The sequence below is a fragment of the Phalacrocorax carbo genome, chromosome 16 (assembly GCF_963921805.1).
Source record: "Phalacrocorax carbo chromosome 16, bPhaCar2.1, whole genome shotgun sequence".
NCBI classification, from domain to species: Eukaryota; Metazoa; Chordata; class Aves; order Suliformes; family Phalacrocoracidae; genus Phalacrocorax; species Phalacrocorax carbo.
Genome location: NC_087528.1, coordinates 6,189,435 through 6,213,990, shown reverse-complemented (window position 1 = coordinate 6,213,990; position 24,556 = coordinate 6,189,435). Strand labels below are relative to the sequence as shown.

The window sequence follows — 24,556 nt, the reverse complement described above, 5'->3', positions numbered from 1 at the left end:
GGTTTTGGCTTGTACCTGCCTGTCTTCACAGCTCCTTTTCTCCTTTGCCTCCAGATTCATTACATCCTCAATTTATCAGCCTCCTCACGTCTTGTACAAAGGCACTTTCAGTCTGGGATTCTGCACATTCATTTCTCTGAAAAATCTAATAAAAGTTTCTGATGAGGTCTGTTGTTCAGGATTTGTCATCTTTGACTACTAAGCAGTCTTTGACACACTTTAATATGCATTCTTCCTCAGCTTTTATTCTGTTAGGTCTTTGCTTTGGGGTTCTTTTTCCTAACTAGTGTTCATTTGCTCATTCCGAGGCTGTGCTTCCCCTTCCCCCCTTTCCATGGGGCTCCCACAGTTTCTGCCCTGACCCTATTCCTGTCCTTGGGTGTCACTGTTGGAGCTGCCATTTTGGCATGGTTTGCAGTGGTGATGGCATCATCGTCTTCTCTGCTGCTGCTGTTCTTCTGATTCTCAGAAGTTTATCTTCAGAGCTCTTTGGGGAGGTGAAGGATCTCTTGTACTGGGTGCGAAAGGACCAGTTATCTACAGCTAATAACTGGAACAGTTGGAGAGAATCCAGCAAAGAGCTACGAAACTGATCATCAGGAGCATCTCTCTTATGAGGAGAGGCTGAGAGACCTGGGTTTGTTCAGCCTGGAGAAGAGAAGACTGAGATGGGATCTCATCAGTGCTTATAAATATCTGAAGGGCAGGTGTCAAGAGGACGGGGCCAGGCTCTTTTCAGTGGTGCCCAATGACAGGCCAAGGGGCCACGGGCACTAATTGGAACACAAGAAGTTCCACTTAAATATGAGAAAAGACTTCTTCCCTGTGCAGGTGCCAGAGCAGCGGCACAGGCTGCCCAGAGAGGCTGTGGGGTCCCTTCCCTGGGGACATTCACCCCCTGCCTGGACGCGGCCCTGTGCCCCTGCTCTGGGGGTGCCTGCTCCAGCAGGGGTGGGACGGGGTGAGCTCCAGAGGGCCCCTCCAGCCCCTGCCGTTCTGTGATTCTGTGATAAGCAAGGGTGCTCTTAGTACAGATATAATACTTTAGTTAGCTAATAGATGAACAGATACTATGTTTAATGTATCATGACTTGACAACTATTCCATATTTAAAATGGGGAGACATGAAAAATCTTTAGGTATGTTTGCACTTCTTATGTAATTTTTCTAATGATATAGCGTTGAATTATTCTATTACATCTGTGCTTTACATAGCTGCTTAAGTTTTAGACCTATTTAAGACATTTTTGGACAACTCTTCTTGAATAGACAGCGTATGGACTGCTGATAGGTTTTTAAGTTATGACCTGCCTCCACTGACATTGACAGTCAGATTCTTTTCTATAATAAACTATGATTTTTGATTCTGCTATTATTATTAAAGGGATTTCACTTGACTGGATATTGATAGTGGTATTTCCCTTAAGTTTATGTCAGCATTTATTTGCTACCTTTAATTTATTAATTATGTTTTTAACACAATAGTTTGGCCTTCTATTACTCTCTTGAGCCCTAACTCTGCTCCCATATTGGATGTTTGATCAGGAACTGATCTTTAATACAAAGCCACTATTTTTCCCTTCCCTCTGCGTGCAGATGGTGTTTCATTTCTTGCTGGAAGTAGCGTCTGCAGAAGACGCTGCCAAAGTGTCTTCATTAACTAGCTGGCAGAAGTTTTGAGCAATTGACCACTTTTCCTTCAGACGATAAAATAATTTTGTCTGGTGAATCTTTCCTATTTTTTGTGGCCTTCAGAGTTCCTTTGCAGCAGTCCGTGATAGAAAGGGGGCTGGTGAGCACAGCAGCATGCTACAGGTCTCATCAACGAGAATGAATTTTTTGAGATTCTGCTGATTATATTGTTCATGTAGGAAAGTGAGTTAAAAAGTGGAAAAAACAGTGAAATGTAGAGCCAGTTTTTAGTCTCCAGGTTAATTTGCTGTAAGCAACTGTCCAGCAGACTTAAAACACCATCTTAAGCAAATCTTAAGCAGTTCTTTAACAGCACCATTGAAGCTAAAGCACCTTGTGACTTGTGCTCCTTTGCTGTGTTGGGTTTTCCTTTGGGGTATTTCACTGCCCTGACCTTGCATAAACCTGCTGCATCCACAATATCCTGTCTGATTACATCCTGAGATGCTGTGACCGTACAAATGAATTCCACAATTTTCTTTGAAATATATTTAATGATATTTTAAAATAAATGTAATTATTCTGCAGAAAAGAAAAATGTTTTTTTTGTTTGTGAGACAGAACAACAGAGAAGGCAAACAGTAATTTTTGCTGGCTGTTGGGTGACTCAGTGAAGGCTGATGGAGTATCTGTTAAGCACTTTGAATTGAAGTTTGAGATTTAGCTACAAAATTCATCATCCTGCAATAAAGAGGAAAATTTAATTCCATTGTCAATATGTAAGAAGAAAATTTACTAAAGCTAGATGTTACTGTGAGTAAATTGAGTTTGAATTCATTAAGAACCTAGAAACAATCATCAAGTCAGTAATGAAATGGTAGCAAATGCAAAAGCAGGCTTTTAATATTAGCACAGGTTTTGTTGAGCTTGCTGCATGCTCCTAATCGCTACCTGCTTATTTTCCAGTTTTTAGTCTGATTTTGTAAGGAAACCACCTATGGTTTGTCAGGACACTTAGTCCATCCTGCAGCTCAGTCTTTGTGACTTAAACCATGTTACACCAATGAATTCATCTGATGGCTTCTTCCTCCTGACCCTTTCCCCACCAGTTAGAAATTCCATTTTCTGATTTTGTGCTGAGGGGCTCCTGATGCTCTTGAGCCCTGTGCCTGCTCTGAATTGCCGCAGCACAGCAAGGAGTAGGTGTCAGCATGACACTTAGCATTCTTACAGTGCCTCTCACAAGCCTTCAAGGCACTCCACAATCATCAGATCTCTCCATGTCCCTGCAAGATAAGGACATCTTAACGCAGGTATTTTACAAACTGGTAATTAGACACAGAGAAGATGAGTCCTGCCTGGACCATAGAGCGAACGGGGCAGAATTCCCGTTCTTGTGACCTCAAATTCATTCTAGACTCCCCTGTGTCGCAGAGTGTGCATGTCTGTAGCTCTCTTTGTCTTCACAAAGCACTGTGAAAATAAATGGTATTTGCATCTCATCCTCAGGAAATGTTTATGAGGATGAGGTTTTTCCTTTTAGAGGAGAGGGAATTGGAGACTGGGAGAATAAGTATTCTAATCAAGAAGAAACCAAATCCCTTCCTTTGTAAGGGCTCCATTTGGGTTATTATAGCACGATATTTCAGGCATTTATTTTAAGCCCATGTGAGAATATTGTATCTTTGGAAGATATTGAATATTTAAAACAAGTGTTCTAAGATGTTCTGAGTTCTCAAGGGGCAGATTAATAACTTCAAGCTAAAATATTTCAAAATAGGAAAGTTATATTCCAATGAGTTTTTTGCCTACTTAAAATAACCCAGCTGTGAAACTGGAAGTATGTGGTACTAAGTGTTCTTTGTTCAGAGTTTAAAAATACTTCAAAACCCCAGAGATCTGGAAGCAGATGTCTGTGCTTTAGGATTTATAAGGCCCCAACAATAGGAATATCTCATTGTCAGTGCACTGATTTTATATTCATGTGGTCACCCATTTATTCACAGAAGTTTCTTTTTCCACTGGTTAAAGCATAGTTTTTAGAGATAGGGGGTTTGTTGGTAGTTTTTTAGCTTGTTCTATGTTCTTGGGATAATCGCTGCTCCAACCTGATCCAGCATTCTCAGATACATGGTAAGCGTCTCAACCGTTGTACCATAAGGTTATTTCCAAAGATTAGAAGACCAGTGGAAATCATTTTGAGAACCATCTTCGCGCAGCCCAGCCGGCACTGCCTGTGCCTGCCCGCCCCGGGCTCAGGCAGCTGTGCTTGGGACTGGCAGCGTCTGGGGAGCGGGATGGCAGTGGGAAAGGGAGGTTCTCCCACTCAGCGTAGGAGATGCTGCCTACCTGGGGTTACACAAGATCCATGAAACATTCACTTGCAGGCTGGGCGTGCGTTAGACTCTGCTGTTGGCCCGGTGTGCACTAAAAACGATAATTGCCTAATACAGTGTTGGTCTTTGCACACGGGTGCCCGATCCAAGCCCAGTCCATTCACTGGATGTATTGCATATACAGTATAGCGTGGTATAAAGAGCTTAGGAAACGCTCTTCCCCTGCCGCTCTTCAGAGTGTTCCATTAACGTGTCATCTCCAGTTTCCTTGTTTTAATTTTACTGTCTCTTATTTCTGTTCTTTATTCCTTTGTCGTATTTTCTCTCTAGCAATTCTAATGCATTCAGTGACTCTGTACAGTTATGCCCTTCTTTGAACTGAAGAGTTACATTTTTAAATAGATACTCCCATTTTAACCCACCGTTACGAAAATAAATTACCATTTTATTGGATTGACTACTTGTTCTAAACTCTTCCTTTCATGATGCTGTGGGCATGATAAATGAACCAGTAATATTTGAACACAAATACATATTTAATCAAGGAGCATTTTAGAAAGCTTTAGGGTAAAGATTTAACATGAAATGTTTCTTTTTCATTAACACTGGAATAATTAATACTCTCCTGTAGTATTTTTCATCCATGGCTTTTGTCATTGTTCATTTTTTAACCTGCGGTTTATGTAAAGACAGTTGTAATTGTGTATGTTATTCTCTGGAAAGGAGGTTTTTAAACATGTAATCTTAGTTAAGAAACATTCAGTATTCATATTTCAGGCATTATTTCAGTCTGTGTATTCAACATTTCTTTATTTAATGGAGAAAGCTTTGATTTTGAAAGTACCTACCTGATTCATATTGCCTGTGATTAGACAGACGTGAGAATGATATCCTGTTGTTTTTGATGTAGTCACTTAGTAGAGTCTTGAGGCAGGCTGAAAAGAAACTATTATTTAATTGTGTTAAATTAATGGTATGTAATTTTTTTCAGGAAAAGACTTGAGTGAATCTTAACAAAAAGCAAATAGTTAGGCATAAAGTAGTCTTCCCTGGTCTTCTGGTTCAGATTTCTCTACTAGCCGTACAAAGCTGTGCTGCACGTTGGATGACGAGGCTGGTGGAGACCCCAGAACAAAGCTGGTCGTCTCCTTCCTTGAGGCTTTTCTGCTGGTGCAAGGGTGGGGGCATTGATGGACGGGTGCAGCGTGGCATAGATGCGGGGTGCAACTTTATCCTGAGCGCAGCTCAGATGTTTTTTAATCCAAAGGGGACCTGAGGGCATGTCATTTTTACCTATTGTTTATTTTGGGGAAAGAAGCTTTTTCTGGGGAATCAGCACTACGTGTCCTGAAGGCTGTAGGTAGAGCACAAATATACGTCTCACTAAACACACAGTATATTGACTTTATTTCATGTATTTGTCTCTATGCTTTTGAGGGCTAATAATTTTACAGAAAGTGGATTGCTTGCTCTCTGTACTCTAAAATCAAAGCTTTGCATACGTTACTGGCTCAGTAGGTAACCTGCTTTCTCAGCTCTTCCCAATTTAAGCCATCAAATATGTTATATAGGGTTTAAAAAACATTGTTTGAAAAAAAAAAGTCCCACAATGTTACGTATTTTAGGAGATACTACAACATATCTGTACTGCTAGTGAGTGTTGGGTCTGAAACCTACTATTCATTGGCAGACTAAAAATAAAGTATAAATGTTCAGGTCAATACGAAGGTTGAACTGTATCTAGAGCAGAAGTCATACATAAGTGGTATATATATTGACAGGTAGCTGATAGTAAAAGGAAAAATGATAGGCTAAAGGGTTGGGTAAAGTCACTCATACAATTTTAAATCTATACTTTATTAGCCTCTGTCACCATCCATAGATCATGAGCGCAGATGAATGTGATACATCTGAAACGCCAGCCAGAAGATGGAGTGCAGTAATGTAACCATGTCATATATAATACGAAAAAACAAGCGCACAGCTGCTGGACTTTAAGTTAATACCTCTCGCTCATGCACACTGCTGGAATTTTTCTTTTGGAGCATTTGAGAATTGCTCTTGCAGTGATTTATTGGGTAAGACTTCAGCTGTTTCCTCTTTGTTATATAAAATGCAGTATAATACAAAAAGTTGTAATGAGAGAGGAGAAAATCTTCTGACTAATGATATCTGCATTTAGTCTAGTCTGTGAAATGAGTGGCTCTGTGGTCTTAGTTGCACAGACAGATGTCCTATTTGATCAAACCTCTTGTGATTCTTTCTCTTGTCTTTCTCATAGTTGTAGGTATTTACTAGTTTGCTGATAGACGGGACTGCCAGTTGCATAAGGTAAAACCCCTGGACAATAGTTTGGTGCCTTCCAAATGAAATTTTTCATTACTGATTAAAAAAGGTGGGACAGCTTTATTTTGCATGGGTTTTAATTTATTTTGGGGGGTTTAGGACAGCAGTTACTTGAAAAAATCTTTTAAAAAACCACCCTGGCTCTGCTGGTATATATTCTGCTTAGAGAATCTGACGTGGCTTGTCAAAGAAGAGGTTTGCTGTGACCTTTGAAACTGCCCAGATGACTCTGTGAGAAAGGCTTCCACTGGGTCTGGCAGTAGCTAATGAGTTAACTGAATTGTGCTGAGCTGAGTCGTGCCGTTTTCTGTAGGACAATATAATTTGGGGTATCAGCTGGTTGACAGGCTCAAAATTTACTCTGTTTCAAAAGAACTTTTTTGATAAAATTATTATTACTCTGATAATAAAACATCAGTTAGTGCTTTAATATAGCTTTACAAATAGATCATATAATACAGGGAAGAGAACGTGCCTGCCTCTCTATATGGAAAATGGTCTAGTTGTTTTGGGTGCTTCTACATTATAAATAAAAATGCCGTATAAATGCAGCGTAGAGCGTGTTTATACTTTGTGTGCTTAAACTTTTATTAAGCTGTGATAAAAGCTTTTCTTTTAATGTTGTATTGGTGTTGCAGAGTAGCCTCATTTGTTGTGCCTGACATGAAATATGTAAAAAATAAAAAATAATAAAACAAGACCTTGCTCTGTCATGCTTAAAGTAGCTGTGGGAGTTGAACGGAATGAGACTTGATAAATTAATGATGCTAAGTGCTGAAGGAAAATGGAAAAGTGATGAATGTAAGTAGAGAGGTGCCAATCTTTAATACTGTGATTGATGAGCCAGGCACATAGGTAATGGCAGAAACTGTGGGCAAGGGTATAAAGCAGTGAATGAATTTAAAGCAGTTGGGTGAATTTGGGACTAATGGTAACAGTGGTTAATAGACACACATTTCTTTTAATCACTTTAAAAAATATGTTTACTTTAGGGAAGATAATATGATTTTGTAAATACTTAACACATTATTATTCTTTTGTCTTGTAACCGTGTGTTATATTTTACTGCAAGTCTAATTTGACTTTTTCTAACTGACTTTTATTATGAAACTGTATTTTTGTTTGAACTTGAACTAATATTATTTCTTGTTTTCAGTTAGGTTTTTTTTCCTAAAAAATATATTTCTGTGCCAGATTCAGTCAGTCAGTCATGATCAGCTCTGGGTTTTTTGTGGTTTGGATTCTTTTGGCCTTGCTAATAGTAACCTAGGGGCAGGTTGTTTAATGTTAAGTTGAAGCCTGTTGCAATGCTGCGTGTCAACTGGGGGGAGTCTTAAGGCATGGCAATAAAGTAAATGGCATAGGTGCAGAAAGTCTCCTAGCTGGGGAAGCGGATTTGGTTTTGCTTTGATTGCATCTCGGAATAAGCCCCCATCAAAGCGGGTCAGACTCTCTTGCCTTGCCCCCCGTGCACGCATAGTAGGCAGAGTTGATGGCTGCTCTCAGTGACAGCAGAAATTATGAAATACGCAGTCGTGGTTGTTGCTGGTATTTCTAGGATCAGATAAATTAGAAGTACTTTTGCATTTTGTGGACCTCATCTCCCTTGCAACTTGTCTTTCTTATCATTTTCTTGTAATGAAAGGATGTGACAAATTGTCAGATATCTTTTTGAATCAGAAGATCTCCAAAGAGCAGCCCTTCAGTTCTCACCAACTGATTTGCAGAAAATGGTTGAACAGTTCATTCTCAGCTGCTTCAGCACTGCAGTGCAGCTAGGCTCCAGTACCATTCATGGGGTAGAGTAAGTTTGTATCATGTATTGATCTGTGTCTGATGCTTGAACTGAGGTTTGCCCTTCTATAGGTTACATCCCACACAATTTGTTTCTCTGGAATTAATCTGAAGGGTGGTAGGTGCAAAGACAGCCGCATATTGGCTTGAAAGATATGTCACATTACAAAAGCACCTGCAAAGGCTGAGTCTGCTCTAGCAAACAAGTGCTTTGTCATTATCCACTGTGGCTGACTGTTACTAGGCATTAAGGCTGGCCATAAATCTCATAAAAGGGCAATGTAAAGTGCTCTCAATAAAATCTAAGTGGAATTAGCGTTCAGGCATGATCTTGACTGAACATGAATGTCTAGAATATGGTAAAGAGGTTAAGATGTTGATTATATCTGGAAAAAGTTATTTTATTTTTGTACTCGGGATTGTTTTTTATATGCGCAACTCCTTCGTGAATTTGGTGGACACGCCGTAAATCTCATTAGGGTTGTAGCCACGTGAGGCTTAGTCCTCCATCTTCTTGCATTCTGTCCCCTCCGCTTCATGAAGTTTTCAGGTTCACTGCATGCTTCTTTCACCAAGTGACACTTAATATTAGTCTTGGATCAGAGGGACTACAGGACATTTTGCGCCATAGTTGTAGCTGTGTTGTATGAAACATACAATCCATGTAGAGTGCATTGAATAATATGCAGAAGAATACTATGTCTGCTTGATGCAGTGCACCTTTATTTTTTTGAACAGATAAAGCATTTAGTGTAAATCTGAAATTCATCAATTATTTTCTCTTTGCCAAAGAGCAAATGCCCAGTGAAGAGCAATGTCTGAGACATATTTTTTCCTGAGCATGACATTCTCAGTGTAAACAGTAACAGAAGCATTTATGTTATTATTAAGCAACTTCATGCTAATTGCGTTATATTGCCATCTAATAACTTAGATTATGCACATTGTAAAAGTGTTATCTGAAACCATTTGTTTTCTTTTAAATGTGAAAGTTCATCTGACGGACATCTGTTATTGTCTCCTTGGTTTTGTTTAATTTAATGGTGAGATTTTCTGTGCTGAAGTGAGGTTTCTTAAGAACTCTTGGAGACACCATGTAATTTCTGGCTGCCAATTTATAAATATTTGCTTTGCATTTAAGTTTTCCCATGTTTTGCATTTGGGGTAGTCTATTATGGAAGGATTTTTCTCCCCAGTTTTTATATTTTGTTTTATCTTGAACTAAAAAAAACACCTTTAATTGCCTCCAGCTTCTCCTTGATAGGTTATGAATGTCTAAATTGTTGCCAAGGTGGCCACTGTAGAAAGATGTACACGTAACTGACGACATTCATTTTCATGTGTTTCCACAGGCCCATCACTTGACCAGTGCTAGATAAAGTGGTTTTCAAAGATATTTTTTTTCTCATGTCAATCTTCTACATGTTATATCAGATTTTTCTTTCAGCAGGATTAATATTGTGCAATTCCATTTGTACCTGGGATTAATTTTAATAATTGTTTTTGATGCAGCCTTAAAAAGGTTTAGCTAGCAGTGCTGGGAAAAGCCTGTTAATCTATATACTGGGATTATAGAGGAAGACCGGTTTCTTTTCTTCTTCTTTTTAAACATTACATTACTTGCAGATGAGGAAAAAAGCACTTATTCTGCTGTCATACATGACAAGCAATTTTCATGGATGCCTGCTTTGTAATCCCTGACTAAACATTGCACTGTAAGGCCTTTTATGAATAGAACTTAAGAGCTTTACATACTTTTTATTTCCTCCGTAGTTGTATCAGTCTGTAGAGCACCTAGCTAAAGACCGTACCTAAGTGGTACATGATACAATGGGCAGACAAGTGTCCAGCCTGACTTGCCTCATGTTGGCAGATCACTTACAGTTGATCATTGCAGGGACTCCCAGTACATGTTTTTGGACCGAATTTTGTAAAACCAGGATAGACCCAAAGCGGCACAATGTTTTCTCCTTTGTTAAGAGAAAGAAAAAAAGCTATTTATTTATTTTTCACTCTTCACTTTTTTGTCTGTTGTTCTTGGATATACGTTTTCTGTATAAAATGGAACTAGTAGCACTCAGGAGGATGAACTTTAAAAATGATGGGTGGCATGCATAGGAGCATTTAGGACACCATTAGCTTGCACTGGCTGAGAGATTTCATGCCAAGGAGAAGGAGGAAAGAGAAATGTAATCAGAAGAGTCTTTACTTGACCCATAAACTAAAGAACTGGTAAAGCTGTGACGATCAGTGTCATAGGCTTGTTTGAAAGTTCAGCCTTCGTATGTTAGTTTGTGTTACCAGTTACACAGAGGACATAATATTTGCAGAGGTTCACAATGTCTGGAGCAGGAATATACTGCAGAGCTTTCTACAGCTATGAAATCTGCATAGTCAGAGGCTTCACTAAGGAATATTCTTACCCGCAAGTGATTTCTGAGAAATAAAAAGTAGGGGTCTAAACTTGTCCTCCCTTCGTTGGAAGTACCCTGCCAGCAAAATGCTTCTGTGCAGGCTTTCTTCCAAACAAAAAGCCTTCAGTGTAATCTGGGAAGCTCCTTTGCCATCAACAGCCTCTCGAAAAACACTCTTGTTACAGAAGGAGAAGGAAAAATGCTTATTACCGAAACTTGTGTCCATGGAATGGTCTCAGGATGGGCATACTCACAATATTTAGCTGGAAGATGATGTTCCAATGTTACTAAGTGGTTTGGTGAGGCCTTTCTGTATTTCCATGTTTTTTTTCTTTGAACAGTGCAGAGCTAATTGCCAGATATTAATTATTTATAGATTATATTATTATTAATTGCTAAATGCTGTAAGGGCTTTTCCTGGTGGTGCAAAGCAGTTGAGACTCAGTCAGCCTTAGGAGGAGAGCAGAGATGGCAGCTATGAGGAAATGCTCCTTTCAGGGCTTCAAGCGCTGGAGCTCACCCTTCTTCTAATGTGATTACAACAGTCCTTATTGTGTTCAGATTTTTGATTAGCAAACCTCAAAAGGGTCAAATTCTGCCCAAGGGACAGAAGATTTGTGTCGGTTCTTATTTTTAATCTGTGTGCTCTCTGCTGCGGTCACAATGAAGCACTTTTTTCCCCAGATAGTATCATCAAGTTTTGGTTTTAAATCACAAATAGTGCTTCCAAATGTCAGAGAATCAAGAGGCTGTGCTAAAAGCCTGTCATTCTTTCAGGGGTTTATTGTGCGCTGTTAACTTCTTCTTGAGTTTCAGTACTGTTTTCTGAATTTTTAATCAGCTAATAAATAGCAACTGCTACCCTGCTGTGGAAAAATGTTATGGATCAGACAGCTTGGCTGTGATCTCAGCCATTGTAAGGTCAGGATTTGGGGACAAAAGCTGTTGTCGGAGCATCCTGCACATTCAGTCTTATCTGCCTATTTATAGTTTTTTTACTTTACTTGGAGGAGTAGGATTAGTGACTTTTCAAAAGAGAAGATACTGACTTTGCTAAAGAAAAGATACCAAATGTTCTATAAATACTAACGAGTCTGATGTCTCTATATTCCTTGGTCTGCAAAACTTAATGTGCTTGATTTACTTTTCTGAAGAAGGGTTATTTAGACATATGGAAAAACATCTGTTCAAGGCATAAATAAATAGTGTTTCAGTGGTTATACAATGTAAAAGACCATTCAAGGACTCTGCCTTAGTATCTGCCATGACATGGTTTTCGCTATGGTTCCTTGAGAGCAGCGTTTTTCACATTGAGGTGTAGATTTTGAGATAAACATATTTGAATCAAACCCTTCGATCGTTAATGGAATTTGTATGTACAACCATTCCATGGGATTTTTGTCCCTAGAGAGCAAAATCCTGCCCATGTTGTGAAATGTCAGCCAAGTTTATAGGTACTTACTCCATACTTCTGAAAAGACAGAGCTGAGATGAAGAACAAAAATGAGACAGTATTTTTCAATTATGCATATTTTATGCTCCTTTTTGCCTTTTTGTGATTAACCAATGTATGAAATACCAGGAAAAATTCATTATTGGTGAGTAACTTTGAAGACAATTTGCTCGCATGTTTCAAATTTGTGTCTTTCTTTAATAAAATTTCTCAGATGAGGAGCAGTAGGGCACCCACAAGTTCTTGTACAAGGAAGCTGCTGAGTCATGAAATTCTTACTCATTTTGAACCAAAAACTTGTCAGACTTCTCAAAAAACACTGTTTCTGATTTTGTGCACAATCAGCACAGTTTTGCCATTATGCCAAAATAAAGAGATGCATAATTTTGTTATGGTCAGGAATGTTTAAAATGTATTTATTGACATGTATGTGATTTTTTTTTTTTTAAATGTAGGTTTTAGAAAAAGGAATGCCTCTTTACAAATCACAGAAATGCAAGTATACTGTTGGCCTTGCCTTTGAATGAGCTGTTGGGCTGTGATGTAGGGGACTGGGTAAACTGATGACAAATATAAAGTTCTTGCACTGTGGCGTTTGTCATGGCTGCAAGGCTTCCTTGCAACCCTGATTTTACTCCTATATGTGCCTTTCCACAGCTGTTGAGCTTCATCCTGCCATCTTTTCTGGAATGATATTCCATAGATCAAGTCCTGGATTGCAGTATTATGTGTCTTTATTGGTTTTGGTATTTGTGTTTGGGGGTCTGTGTTCAGAGGGATATGCAGAAGTTAGCATTTAAATTAAATACCTTGTAAGGTCAGCAGAGAATACAGAAAGCACGAGAGAGGAATCTTTTACTGTAAAGCTGCCTGAAGTTAATGGTGTGAATACCCTCCCTGGTGATCAAAACAGCCCTCTTAAAAGTATTTAGTATTAAAAGTAAGGACAAAGTATTTAGAGGAGAAACCTTCTAAAATCACACATTTCTGTCATCTCTAAAAAAATCTTAGGTGATTGTAATTGCTCCCTGTGCAGCCTGATTCTCCTGAACAGTTCCTCTCAGATCCCTTTCTTCAGGGAGACTGAGTCCTCTCTTCTTTCAGGAAGATCAATGGGAAGTTTTTAAAACCTCTGCTGTTGAAACATCAATGCAAGATTCCAGTGAAGTTGGTCAAAAAAAAAAAAAAAAAAAAGGTGCTGGTGGTGGGGAGAGGTGTATGTGTCAGACCTTAACCTCGGGTGTGTAATACTCTGGGACAGACAAACTTCCCTTTGCATTTCCCTCTCCCTGTTCAGGAGACACCCTCCTGCAGTACTCGGTTTCCACAAACAAATCTGTACAGAAGTTAGTGGGGTTGGCTTTAGATTTTGAACCACATGTTGATGTACATGGATATTGTATCTTCCTCTTCGGTAGCAATACCTCCAGACAAGTAAATGCCTTGACTTGGAAGAATACTGCCGTGTGCAGGTGCTCTGGGGGGTGGGAAGGAGGCAAGGTGCTGCGTAAGTAACTGCGTATGGGTTTAGTGAGAACATGTAAGGTGCGTGTGTATAAATTGGTGGATTCTTCCAGTAGCATTCACCGAATTAGAGAGCAAAAAGGGGCTCTGCAACATGAGGAGGAGTGGGACATGTACACCAGTTATTATACAGGGCCTCACGTACTGACGTGGCTGAGAGGCAAGAACAGTAGCGTAGCAAGCTGCATTCATTAGCTGCGTTCGTAGCTCCGCTGCTACTTTACTCTGAGATACTTTGGCAAATCAACTCATCTTTTTGTGTTCAAATCTATCACTTAAGAGTTGTAAAGACCTTCTTTCAAACCCCATTAGACAGACCTAACTGAGGGCAGGTTTGGCATCACAAGTAAAATCTTGAGTTTGCTTCATTTTTGCTGCTGTCGGCAGTCAAGAAGTTTAAGGTCACAAAGAGACTTTCTGAAGACTTACCATGCTGAATATTATCTTACTGGCTTATGGCTGTGATGGCTGCGGAAAGAGTGTTTGGAGTCACTCCCATTTTTCCCTGCCTTGATTCTGATTACTTGTTGGATAGATGTGTATCACTTTCCTGTATGAAGAGCATTCCAGCTACAAGAGATGTTGAATTGCTTGACCTGATACCTCTGCACTCGGGGTCACTGCTTTTACAGAGAAACCGGGGCATTTCAAGTGAGGCGTTTTCAGCCTTTATCTCATTTCATCTTCTGTTCAAGTGAATGAACGAAGGACAGTATGAGCTCCAGCTGAGGAGAACGGAGAAAAAAAATTTAAGTTGCATCATCTCTGGCATGAGCAATTTTAAAATGAGATTTTAAAAAACCTGATGAGAACTTATTGTACGCAAATATATTAATGTAAAATAATTGTCGTGCAACCTGATGCCGCACAGTGCAGTGACAGTGACAACATTTCCTCTTGGTGTTGAGCCCTTGATCATGTTGATGATGCCATACACCTAGCCGCATGTCAGCTCCATTGGAAAGCGTAGAAACTACACTGTAACTTGTAATATTAAAGAATTCAGTTTATTGTACCTGTCAAAAAGTAGTAGCACCCTTTTACACAGTGGGAATTTGTTTAAATTACTTCTTCCGGCTGATCAATGTTAAACTATACATTGTCAAATGTATTCAAGGTGTAAAGGATACTCTGTTGAAAAGCGTATCTGCTTAGCAAATAAATTAATACATTACCAAATAATAAAACTAGGAAAGTGTTTTTTTAAGCAAGGCATATACAGCTGTGCCTCTGACTTTCCAGTATTCCTTTTGAATCCAGATCCCTGGTTTCAGTCTTTATTGAAATGATTTATACATTGTAACATAATGTATCTGAAACAAAATCTTGCCCCATTTCTTCAGTTTCGGACAGGATCTTTTGTTTATGCACTTTCTGCAATTATACTGTAGTTACTTCATTAAAAAGGAATGAAGAAAAAATAGCTGGTGAACACCAAGTCCCTTCGAAATTTAACTGTCTTTGTAGTAATTAGGAAATTACAAATCCCTGTGAGTACAGTCATGCAGATCTTCTTTCCCCATTTGCCAACTCAATCAGTACTATTCTATACAAGAAGAACATGAAGAAAAGGCAGCAATCAAAATCAGTTGATTCAATGACCACCTGTTTCTTTTAATTAAAAATAATAATTTAGTGTGAATTCCAGGAGGGGACTGAAAAAATCTGGCTTTCGATCATTTTTGAACTGTGGTCGAGTTGTCTTCTGTACAAGTATAGAGAAGAAAATAGTTGATTGATAATTGTCGCTATTAATTAAATACAATTTTTTTCTGTTTGTGTACCTTCTTAATTCTCGTTAGATTAATAAAGAATAGAAGTGGTCTTAGTAACAGTGATAGGAAAAGAGATTTTTGTTGTTATTTTTGGCTGGGATGTCATTTATTTTCACAAAGGGCTTTTCCTCTACAGAACTTGACAGTTGGTCTTCGTTTCTGAACATAGTTCCAACCCTTGAACCCGCAGCTGAATTGGCTGTAGTTTGGACCTGCCATACTGCAGCTGCGTTCAAATGTGCTGCGCGTGTCTGCAAGCAGCACAGCAGTGTTTGCACAGCACTCTGCTGTGTGTATGCATACGCTCAGGGCTCTCCTACCTCTCTCATCTCTGAAATCCATCATGAAAAGAGCCCGCTGCGTATTTTCTCCATTGCATCCTTGTTGTACAGCCTCAAAGACTAATTTACATAGGTTTTATTACCTGTATTTTTGCTTAGTGTTTGTTTTCTTATCCCACCACTACCCTTGTTATTGTAGAGTTGAATGCACCTCTGTTTATGCCCTTGACACCTACTAGTATGTTATGGTGTGCGAGTGGTTTCCCACCCGGCAGGTGTAAGAAAGCATGGTTATGTCAGTCCTCCTTCTCCACTGCAGGAAGCTGCTCTCACTAGCTATAGCTTAACCTATGGAAGATTTGTTTGGGGTGCTTGGCAGATCGATGTGGAGCTCCGCAGAGTCTTGCGGGTGGGTAGGAGTAACCCCATGAAGCACTGCAAAACCCAACTGATCTGTAGCTGGCCCAGCTTTGAGCCGGGCGTTGGGCTGGGTGGTCTCCAGACGCCCCTGCCAGCCCCAGCCCTTCTGTGATTCCGTGGTACTTTTGACTCTTCAGGCAATAGAAGTCTTATCTTTTACTGTCCTTTACTGAAAGCAACAAAACTTTTCTATACTGCAGTTCTGAGAGAGGAACTATCAAACAGGCTTTAAGCATTTGTATGTTTTGTAATAAAAGGTTATATGATGGTTTATAGCTGACTTCATAATGCTACTAAATAATTCCCTAGAGTCTCAAATTCTCTTTGTGTTGCCTTTCCCATGTACGCAGCCTCATTTGGTCAGGAAAGAACAAAGCTGGCAACCAGTTAAGCAATGACTTTTTGCTGTTTCTTGCCTCTGGGCTTTGATCACAGAAGCTGTATTTTAAGCCCTGGAAGTTATTTCCAGTAGAAGCACCTGGCTCCTTGGCTCTCGCAGCTCCTCGAGGATGAAGCTGCCTTGTAAACTTAAAATGCCGTGCAAATCACCGGGATTTTGGTTATCTCAATAGGAAAATAAATAGAGAACAGAAGACGATAGCTCAAACAGACATGGTATCTGAATGGGGTCTTAGATATTGGAGTCACTGTTTGGAAGGTGTTTAGAAATGCTGGAGTCCGAAGACTTTCAGAAATGAAATGGAAGCTTGCCTGAGGGCAGCATGGGATGAATGTGGGATTTGGCTCCATATGAAATAAAACACGCTAGGGTCTTCTTAAATATGTTTTATTAACTGAGTATTTGCTTGGGGAAGTTAAAACTATTTTAAAATATATGCGGTACAAATTGCAATGGTTTCATTGGTCTGTTAGAGCAGAATTCCTTATGATCCATGCTTCAAAGACATTTGGAGGGGGACAAAGAAAGAATTAGAATTCAGCGTTTCTGTCACAGCAGGGAATGTTTAAAGGTTGTGTATTAATGTGGGGAATGCCAGTCTTCCAGGGCATTTCCGTGGGTAAAGAGGAATGGTGCTCTCTTTTCTCTTATAACGATTTGTATATGATTTTGCATCTATTTAATGCATTGTCTCTCCTTCTGTTTTCGATAGAAATTCAGTTAATACCACAATTTATGCTACTGAGGTTCAGGAATTACTGTCTTTTCTGTTGTCTAAGTGAAGTAATTTGAGATGTTTTAAGCTTACTTTTTCCTTTACACCTTTTAAACTGGAAAATAAATATATTTGTAAGTGTTTGGTTGGAGATGAAGAACAATCCTGTGGTTCTGCCATGGAGGTATAAAATGGAAAACTGCGTACATTTGCATTTATTTACATAAAATTGTTCTTTGCTGTTGAAGGCCCTGATAAAACCGTAGGACCTTATGGGTCATCTGCTGCAGAACTCCTTTAAGTTCTTTTTGTAATGGAAAATATAATCTTCCATTTCTCCCAGTACAGTTTTACACTTGCATTTTTGCATTTGCTGCTTCTTAATGATCACAAAAATAGCAGTTCAGATATGGAAGAAAACTTTTCACCAACCATAGGCAGTTTAAAGAAAAATTAATCTTATATCCTGCCTAACACCTTGTTAATGGTGTTGTCGAATACCAATTCGTTGATATGAATGACCGAAACCCGTCAGTTTTCCCCCCATCTTGATCACTAGTACAGGCTCCGGCACTGACAGATCTGCTTGCAGGCGTGATTTAAATTCCTTCCAAAAATCACACTGCTTGTAGATGTGCCACCAGGAAGATGCTGAATTAAAGATGATACAGGTACAGGTTCAGAGGCTTTGGTCTTAGATACGTGGTCCCGGTGACACAGTTGACTATCAAGTCACATACTGTGAAAGGACTTTAACAAGTAATAGCGTGATGCTGCTTTGTGTATAAAATCTCCACTGAAGCAGCCTCACATGAGATGGTTTTGTATATTTTATACTTAAAAGCAAAGTGATGATTTAATGCCTGCAAAATTATAGTTGGTTCAATGTTGCTATCAAGGGGGAAAAAATCCTAATCAAAAGGGAGCTTTTAGAAAGAGTTCAGAAATACAGTGCTCGTAAGCTGTTTTGTAACGTGTTAAAGCACAGTTTGACGTGTGCGGCTGGTTAACCATGCGCTTTCAATTATTGCACACCCCAGTCTTTGAGCCAGGAAAATTACGGAGTGGTTTCTCGCGGGGGGGCTTTCCGTTGCTGTTCGATAAAGGCAATGGATTCATCTGTGCCGAGCAGAGAGCAAAGGCAGGGCTGGTGGCAGTGCTGCTGCAGGGGGGCAAAATGCAGTTCAATGGCAGCGCATAGATGGAAAGACGAGGTTTTGCTGAGATGCCTCCGCGTCGTCCTGCTTCCCTCCGCTGGAGCGCGGCAGGACGCCCGCCCGGCCCGCGGGGCCTCGGGGCGAGTGCGAGCCCCTTCGGGCAGAGCCAGAGGGCTCCTGCGTGCCCGGGCAGGGCGCTCCCGCAAACTCGTGCGCTTATTTTTTAACGGTTTCTGCTCCGTTTTCGCCGTTCTTTCAGCAGGTCCACATAGGGCAAGTCTGCGTGCAGCGCGGGCCTCCTGGTCAGCGCCAGCCCGTGGCTGCCTGGCTCTCTATGCACGTCCCGGCTTTGAGAGCGAGGAATAGTATTTTGGTTTTTTCAGCGCTGTATGGGGTGTAGATGCCCTGTCGTTACTCATCTTTATAGGGATGCTGCACCCATATATGTCATTACAGGCTCTGAAACTCCAGTCTATTGTACTGCAGTCAGGTTGCAGAGCACTGGCTAGATTTCTGCCAATTTAAAGGTTTTACAAAGACAAATATTTAAATGTCTGTGATATCGATTGCCCAGAGTTTTCTCTCCCATTTAATTATATTATATTGCATTCAGTTGTACTTATAAAAATGGGGGATTGTCTTAATGATAGCAGCGAATTCACTTTTTAGTATGAAAATAACATGAATTTTAATAAAGCGTATCATTTGTCACTGCTTAACAAGCGCTTTCCCATTGCTTTCCCATTGCCACTTTCCCCCTCCATAATTTTTGATGGATTTTGGAAACAGAAGTGGGTTTTCCCTTTAGAGTTTCACAATTAATCTATGCCAAGTTTAGTGCAAAGTTCAATTCTCTTGCAAATAGCAGCCATTATTTGGCAGTTTATCTGTCATATCCTGGCTTGTCTCCCTGTGTTTACTATGAAATATGACTGCCAGCCATGCTTTGGGAATTATTGAAAGTTTACATTGGTTAAAAGGGGATATTTGACGAGAATTTACAGGAGCTTACCTCTAACTTAGTAGTTTACCTCTAGCTGAAAAATACTCGACGGTATTTCCCCAATAATGCATGTAAGTCACTTAATGCGTATTTAACATTGGGAAGTATTAAACTGTATTAATATCTAATAAGTGTTAATTGCTGTAGAAGTAATTAGTACTGGCCTTGTGTAAATTATTACTAATTTAGTTACTTATAATTAAAGACTAAACTATAGATTCAAGGGTAGTTCTAAGTGCATGAGATCCCCAGGTTAGTATAGGGAATAAGATAAAAGGTTTTATCATCTGTGATGGGTGTGGAGAGATCTCTTGGCTTTCTCTGTATGTTGTCAGACTTGCTTTCAAAATACTGTTGTTCTGTATACTTCAGTTTGCCAAAAATAAAAAAATGCATACAATTGAAACAGAAAAAAGGTTTAAATACTGATGAAGAGTGCACTTTCGTATTCATTAGCTTTTAAATGTTTGTTGAGGTTCTTCTATTTACTCCTCTTAAAGGGATTTTATAAGCAAGATTTCCTACATGCAGTTTCCATTTCATCAGTAGTTTTGGTACTGTTTTCCTTTGTCCTCTTTTTTTGTGCTGTGCCTTGAAAAAGTGACTTTGTGTGTGCGTATAGAATAATAACTAATAATAGTGAGAACATACTTGCTGCTCTTTAAAAAACATTCTTATTGAATTGTTCATTTTAAACATATAGTAGGCATTACTCACAATGTTAGAAAACTAGTATTTATTACAGAAAATAAATGATGATCCAAATTATATACATGGACTCAGGCAGGGCCAACTTGAAAGTGTGATCCAGCTTGAGTTATTTATTCATGTGGCTGGTTTTATTTCATTGTCTTATAAGAATGCCTGTGCTGCCGTTCTGTAGTTACATGTAGTCAGGCGCAGGAGTACATGAGCCTTTGCTCACGTAGTGCTGCTTTGCGGTGAGTGTCGTGTAGTTGTCCTTACATGTCACAACATTTGAAGCCACGTGCCCACCCCTGCTTTACTTAATTGCCATGTATATTCCATTGATTGGAATGGAATTGTTTAGTAGTGTTTGTTACATAATTTCAGTATAATATACAGGTTCGATGTATTTAGTAGACATTCACTATAATAATTTCCCGTAGTTCTTTCCCCTCTGTATCATTACTTTATACTCATAAATACCACTTATGTCAGATGTTAAACACAGCTTTAAAAATCTGTTTGTTCAGTGTCATTCTTAGAAGCTGTGGGGTTTGTCCTTCTTAGAAACAGATGTGCTTACCAAAGTAATGTTTAAGTGTACATATTTATGAGGCAATGAGTCCCCTTATGTCTTCTAAAGAAAACAATTTAAGGAAGAATTAGCTTTGAAAAAGTGTTTTAAAATGTTTGGAAGGCATATAGTCAGAGCTGATCGGCACAAAGATAACCCTTTAGTAAAGCAGTGTTCCCATGACCCTGCAGCACAAGACCCATTGGCTATATCTTTAATAAATAACGAAACAGATGTTCTCTGGAGCACTGAATGTCATTCCATTTAGGCTAACTGTGTTTACAGGATAAATATGGTTGTTAGCAGTTTGCATTTCATATCTCAGGCTGGATAACAAACGGAACTATAGAAATAGTCTCCATTTGAATTCTTAATGTAAAGTCTTTACTCGTTATCCTGGATACTATCTCATTTCTATCTGTATTTGAAGTAATATATTAAAGGTGTGTCAATCTTACTTTTTACAACTTGAGAATCTCTTTCTGTTTTATTCTTCAGGATCCCAGAAGCAAGCACAAATTTAAGATCCACACATATGGGAGCCCAACCTTTTGTGACCACTGTGGGTCACTGCTCTATGGGCTTCTGCACCAAGGGATGAAATGTGACAGTAAGTGAAGTTTTTCCATGTTACCAAAAGGGTATTTTAGAAAGTAAGTGGAAAGGCTGGGTAAAGGCTTCTTATTTCTTTTCTGTGGAAAATACCATTTCAAATGTCAGCTATTTATAGTACTGTTATATTTCAAGTGGATATTTCAGTACTATAATAATATACTAATGAAAATCACCTCTGTTGCTGAGAACATGGTGTATTGAGTTTTATGTGCCTGACGAGCATTGGCCGTGGCAGGTTTGAGGAAGGCTGTTTTTGGACCGGTCAGGTGAATGCGCTGCTGAAAACTGAAATTTCAGTTTGGTTGGTAGCCAAGGCCCAATATTTTTCTTGCATTTCATTTGTCTTTGAAGTCTCCTGCTAGAAAATCTAACAATTAATTTAAACCTGACTCCCTTCGTGGCTAATGCTGGCATGAATGCTCTGTTTCGTTAGTCATATTCTCAGCAAGTCTTTATTCCCTTTTCACATTTTTTCCTTGTGCATCATTAATGGTATCTTTAGGTTTCTGAAGTAGATTATTCTCTGTTTCATTCACTGTCTACAAAATGTATTGCAAAATGGAAACTAGCCATGTCATTCAGCTGAAAACATGCAGCTGTAATCTGAAAGTCTTGCCAACATTAAGCATTGTAATCTTAACTTTCACTTTGCTCAGTGTTTGCAGTGTAATCATATTATTAGCTTCTTATAGCTGTCTGAACCATTTTTATATCCACAGCTTGTGATATGAATGTTCATAAGCAATGCGTAATAAATGTCCCAAGCCTCTGTGGCATGGATCACACAGAGAAGAGAGGAAGGATTTATCTGAAAGCTGAAGTCACTGGTGACAAACTGGAAGTAACAGGTACACAACTAATTTTGGAATTTTGCAGGAATTATAAATGTATAATATACACTGGGGGCTTATGTACCTTGGTCAAATCTTTGTGTATTAAAGCCAGTAAAGGAGTACTTCCCTTCAAAAGTGTGAGGATTTAATTCAACATGTCCTTGAATCAAGAAACTATGAACCGGTGTTCATAAAAACAGGTAGAAAAAATGAAAGCTGTAATAATAGATTTAAAAACTCCAGAATATTAATTTGAATATCACTGTAATGTCAGTTTTTCATGTAGTAAGCAGACCAGTAGGGTAGCTAGCTGTTCAGGAAGTTGGCCATCATCTTAAGAACACAAGAAATACTCTAAACTTTCATCAGCTGAGGAGCTGTTTCCTGCACTTCAGAGTATTTAATAAACAAAGGCAACTTGGATTCAATCCCAAATATTACTCCCAGTGAGTTATAAAATAAAAAAAATAATCCCATTCTGTAAGGTAAAGATTATCAAGATGGGGAGGAGGGAGAGAGAGGAAGGAAAGAGAGGGTAGCACTTCCTTTCCTTGGAAGTGTTTCTCCCAGGATTTACGTGTAAGCCCACAGGCGCACACCCACACACCCCCACCGACCCATTCCAAGTCCAAAGTTGCAGAAAAAATTCTGGAAAATCTATTTTGCAAGCTGAAGGACTCTTTTGTCCCCTAAACAGACATGTAATAGCTGGTTTAACTCCAACAGAACTTCCTTGTCCCATACCAGAAAGTGGAATTTATCATTCAGGGTCTGCATAAGAATTTATATTGACAGCACATGTTATGTTTGTTCTGTACTTGCCTTCTGTTTTAGCTGAGGCCAGCTGATACTTAGCATATCTTACATTTGAAGTGTAAAGTTGGTAGTGAACTTGGGTTTTGATTTTTCCTTTCTGTTGGATGCAAGTATACAAAAAGGTGCTTTGCCAATCAGATGACAGCGTATTTACTTGAAGGGAGAGCACAGGGCAGGAATTGGGATGGACAGAATTGAAGTACAGGAAGGAATAACAGAAAATTTTGCTCATGAGTTTTTTATAGGTAGAGGCAAGTCTATAAAACAACTCTAAATTCTAAAAGAAAGTACTTTTTTTATGGCTCAGAATTTTAAGGACATTTTAAAAACATGCTGTAGTAACTAAAACCAAATAGATGTAACGTAACTTAGGAGATGAAGTAGAAGACAGTCATAAAACACAAGTTATCAAAAGCTCTTACCTCAGGCGAGTGGATGGGTTAGTGTGCCAAGGTGACCAACACTGCTTCTCCAGTGAAGAAAACTTACAGGCCACACATCTTAATCCATCACATCAGATGTACCCTGATAAATCTTTAAAATCGATACTGCAAGAAGCTGAATTCACAACGTCCACATGATGAAACAAGAACAGGCTGTTATCGTTGGCTGTTTGCTGTTGCGAAATGGAATTAAATTTGAGAGCAAAGTTACAGCAGGGCAAAGGAGGAGGTTTCCGAGACCATCACAACTTCTGGCTTTGTTTCTTGATGTAGTTGTTGGTAACCTGTGGATGTTATGTGCTGTGTATTGCTTCAGTGTTGCTTAGTTGAAAGGCCAAAAGGATGTCCCTTCTAGCTCTGCACTTCCTTGGGGGATGAATCTCAATGGAGACCCTTGTAGTCGACATAAAGGAAATCAGATCTTTACACTGAATTTTCACGGTTTACAGAAACCAGCAAAGTTCCCTCTCGTCACTGTATTCATTCATGGCTTTTTTCTCTCTAAATCCAAATACCTCCATATTCTCCTGTCAAACCTTGTAAAATGCATTGAAAAGGAGAGCTATAATAAAATTTATTTAGAAAGGATCACAGTGGATCCCAAGTGATGCTTAATTGTAGCTTAACTTTTCAAATAGCTTCCATTCGACGTAGGAGGGGTGAATTTGTCCAAGGTACTGTCATTAACAGAAAGGTGGTTTCACTAAGTAGTGAGATACTTCAAAGATGGTGATGCAGGTTCTAAAAGTAATTGTACCATGAGAGGGAACTAATTTGAATATCACCCGAGTGACAAAAATTAATATTTGCATTATTCTGGGCTGCTTTACAGCAGGGTTCTTAAATGCAGCTGAAACTTTCTGAGATAATGCACATATTTTGACAAATAACATGCACATATTTTCTGATGATTCAGCAGGTTGATAAACCTTTTAGGGACAAAAACGTTTGTCACAAGTCTTTGTGATACCAGCGCACTATAAAGCAGTTACACAAATAGGTATTCCTTTAGTTCACAATTTTATTTGAAAAGGTCTTGTCTGAAGTATGAATATGGTAAAATTGTTACAGATATTTTGCAGGTTTCCTTCATAAGCTCTTTTTGGTGTGAATGTACTTGGCAACTGCTGTTACTGTTATGCTTATGAATAAAACATTTCCATCCCACAATTAAGTAGGTTTCTGGACAACAAGAAAAATTTTTACTATAACCTTGTTATGTATATAACAGTTGCGGTGCTGTTAAGTTGGTTTGGTTGAGGCTTGTCAGCATTTCCAGGCTTTCAGAAAATTTCTTTAAATAAAAATGACGGTAGCCCTGAAAGTAAGCTGCTTTTT

General features: G+C 39.1%; 1 protein-coding gene across 3 annotated transcripts in view; it reads left to right on the top strand.

The window, feature by feature from the left end:
* Positions 1–24,556, top strand: part of PRKCA (protein kinase C alpha) — a 163,933-nt gene that overhangs the window by 79,543 nt on the left and 59,834 nt on the right. For all 3 annotated transcript variants that reach the window (XM_064467307.1, XM_064467308.1, XM_064467309.1), the window contains exons 4-5: positions 21,010–21,121; positions 21,846–21,974. In XM_064467307.1, the coding sequence (XP_064323377.1) occupies positions 21,010–21,121; positions 21,846–21,974 (241 nt within the window). The remainder of the gene's footprint in view (positions 1–21,009; positions 21,122–21,845; positions 21,975–24,556) is intronic.